This window comes from Talpa europaea, assembly GCF_964194135.1.
Source record: "Talpa europaea genome assembly, chromosome: 1".
Classification (NCBI taxonomy): domain Eukaryota; kingdom Metazoa; phylum Chordata; class Mammalia; order Eulipotyphla; family Talpidae; genus Talpa; species Talpa europaea.
In genome coordinates, this window is record NC_140073.1 from 44023610 (window position 1) to 44026780 (window position 3171).

Here is a 3171-nt window from a genome sequence, read left to right on the forward strand (position 1 = left end):
TCATGAACCAAGGTTGGGGTGGCCAAAGAGGCAGCTCATCAGCAAACTCAGTGTTTGCTGCCTTATTTGTTTGGTCCTCAGGCCATAAATGATGGGGTTTAAGGTGGGTGGGATGACCAGGTACAAGTCCGCTAACAGCACTTGTGTGTGTAAAGGCACTGTGCCCTTCCCTATCCAGGCCACGTAGATGGACGCCATCCCAGGCAGGTAGTACAGAGCCATAACACCCATGTGGGAGCCACATGTGCTTAATGCTTTCAACTGAGCATTCTTTGAAGAGAGACCAAATACTGCCCGGAGAATCAGGTTATAGGACGCAGCAATGAAGACCACATCACAGCCCACAATAATAGAAGAACCAATCATACTGTAGAGACTACTGGGCATGGGGTTGGCACATGCCAACTTGGCCACAGCTATGTGCTCACAGTAAGAATGGAGAACCACTTTGGAGTCACAGAAAGGTAGGTGACTCACCATCCAACTGAGAGGAGTCATGAATATGACAGCTCTGATGGTGATGGCCACACACATTCCCAGCATCACTTGAGGGGTGAGAATCCTCTTGTAGTGTAGGGGCTTACAGATGGCTACATAGCGGTCAAAAGCCATGGCCAGCAGCAGCCCTGTCTCCACAGCTGTGGCTGCATGGACAAAATACATCTGAATGAAACAGCCATTAAAGCTGATGGAGTTGTCTCCTGAGAAAAAGATGACCACCATTTTGGGCACCACCGAGGAAGCCATAACTATGTCCACGGCAGCTAGAACACACAGAAAGCAGTACATGGGCTCTCGTAGAGTAGAATCCATGCATATTACTGTCATGATGAGGGTGTTTCCCAACAGGACTATAGTATACATGGCAGTCAGCGTAATAGCCAGCCAAAGATGGGAAGACTGCAGACCTGGGATACCCACAAGGAAGAAATTGTCAGGGGGTTCCACTGTGTGGTTGTCAGCTGGCCCCACCATCACATAGGAAACAGCTTTCCTGTTAATAAATAAAATGAGAAAAGATTATAATCCTATAAGACTTGCGCCTAGCTGAGTTGTTAGGAGAGCTATTCCCAGCTCTGGACCATGGGTTCAAAAAACTGACAGCTGATACGTTGTCCTGCCCCACCTTCCATCCTCCTCACTATTCTTTGCCTTACTAATTTCTATTTGTTCAATGATCAGCTTTTAGGTTACGTCCTTTGGGAAATCTCCCTCATCCCATTTGAGGCTAACTCAGGTACCTTTCTTCTGAGCTTTCATTGAATGTTCCATGTTGACTTCTGAAGGGCCTAAATTGATGACAGTACCAATGATCTAATTGTGTACGTTTTGTTCATGGCATACCAAATGTATGACCCATGGTCATGGTGCAAAAGCCCATTAAGAGAAGATAGGTGTGCTCAATATAGCAAATACTTTCCATAGAATGAGAAATCAGAAGGAAAAGTTTTTTCTTTAAATGTTCAATTCCTAAGACTTAACCCTTTGCACTCCACTGTCCCCTCTCAGGGGACATCGGAATTCTAGCATATCACTCGGATGTCCCCTCTCAGGGGACATTGCAATTTATTAGTGATTACGGGGAATTGAGTTATTTCAACGCAACTTTTTGAGACATGCATGTTTCCCTGAAGTTTTATCTTGAAATGGCACAAGAAATTAAATCAAAATATCGTAAAATTACTAAGATATATACAAGAAATGTCAGCGGGTTTTGTGTCGGACGAGAACGTGAGATGCGTGCTCACGACGGTCTGAGCACTTCGCGACGCCACTTGAAAAGAGCGATAAGGGGAGTTTGTAGAAGAAAGGTCGGTTTTCGAACATAGCGCACACTGTATAGTGAGATATATAATTACAAATAAACAAGTCTACATCTGGAGGAAAAGATTTTCAAAGCTGAGCTCATTTTGGTTTGAAGCTTCGAGCAGTGCACATAGATCTAACGAGGAGAAAATTGGAAAAGTGATTCTTCTCTTAGTGAATAAATTGTTTGGTGAAAGCTATTTTGGTAAATATCATCTTGTCAGTTAGTAATAACAATTAGAAATTTTCAACCCATGCATTTATTCATATTTTTATTAGAACAATGGCAAAGCGTCCAACCACGAATGAGCCTCATGACACAAGTAGTAGTGAAGATGAGCTCCAGATAGACCTCTATACAGACATGTCAAACATCACTAATCAGCCTGCAATGCATATTGGGGAGTGTTACAAAACTTATCATACTGTACAAAATTATAAACAATAAAATATTGGTTTTTTTGCAAATATACATTCCTCGACGTCACCCAATTCATATAAGTCCAATATTATTATAATACGTTACTTGGTTCCAAAATTATACTAAATAATACGAGGGTCTGTAAATGCACGTTTCTGCCGCAAAGTAGCGTCGAGTAGCTGGTAGCCAATGTCCAGAATGGTTCGGAGTGCAAAGGGTTAATAATTATGGAATCAAACAATGAGCTTTGTGAGACACTACATGTCACATTTTGTTCCCTTAGTATAGTGCCTTGACTGAAGATGCATAAAGCATTCTTGTTGAAGAATTAATGTGTTCATGAAAATAAGGTCACAAGAGAGCAACATGGTCACTTTCCATAGGAGATAATAAACAGCCTGAAGATGTGTATAATCCCTGCTTTCTCTAAATTTCAGCCTGTTTTCCTGCAGAGCAAAGTTCAATAGTAGATTAAAGAGTTACAAGTAAAACAGGGTTCCTTTCTAGATGACCCAGCAATTTTAAATGAAGGGTTGCTTACCTGTCAAGTGTCAAGACTAACCTGCCCTCAACTATCATTTTCTGTCCTCAATAACCGGCTTCTAGGCTATGAAGTTTCCATGTCCCTACCCTTGGATGCTTTTTCTACTTACCCCTTTTCTATTTCTCAGTGGAGGAATGGCCCCTCCCTGAGAATAACTGAGGATATCAGATTGATGGAGTTGTGGCCGCCAAGCCCCATCAGATGAGGCAGACATATTCTCTGTTAAACCAAACCCTTGATAAGCATTCACCTGGGTCTCAGTCCTAACCAAGTGACATATTTGTCCCTTCCGAGTACCCCCTTAAGCAACTAGCTTTTCCTGACTCCATACATACCTGAGTGCCAGACTAGATAGGAGTCTCTGAAGTTTTCTAAAAGTTTAAATTTCTAGAATATGACT

The 3171-nt window shown here is 42.2% G+C and overlaps 1 protein-coding gene across 1 annotated transcript; it reads right to left on the reverse strand.

The window, feature by feature from the left end:
* LOC311182127 (olfactory receptor 52I2-like) lies at window positions 1–975 on the reverse strand (the record flags this gene model as incomplete). The annotated part of the gene is made up of 1 exon (XM_084250727.1): window positions 1–975. One exon carries the CDS (start codon window positions 973–975, stop codon window positions 1–3), a length of 975 nt encoding a protein of 324 aa, XP_084106853.1.
* Window positions 976–3171: the final 2196 nt, after the last annotated feature.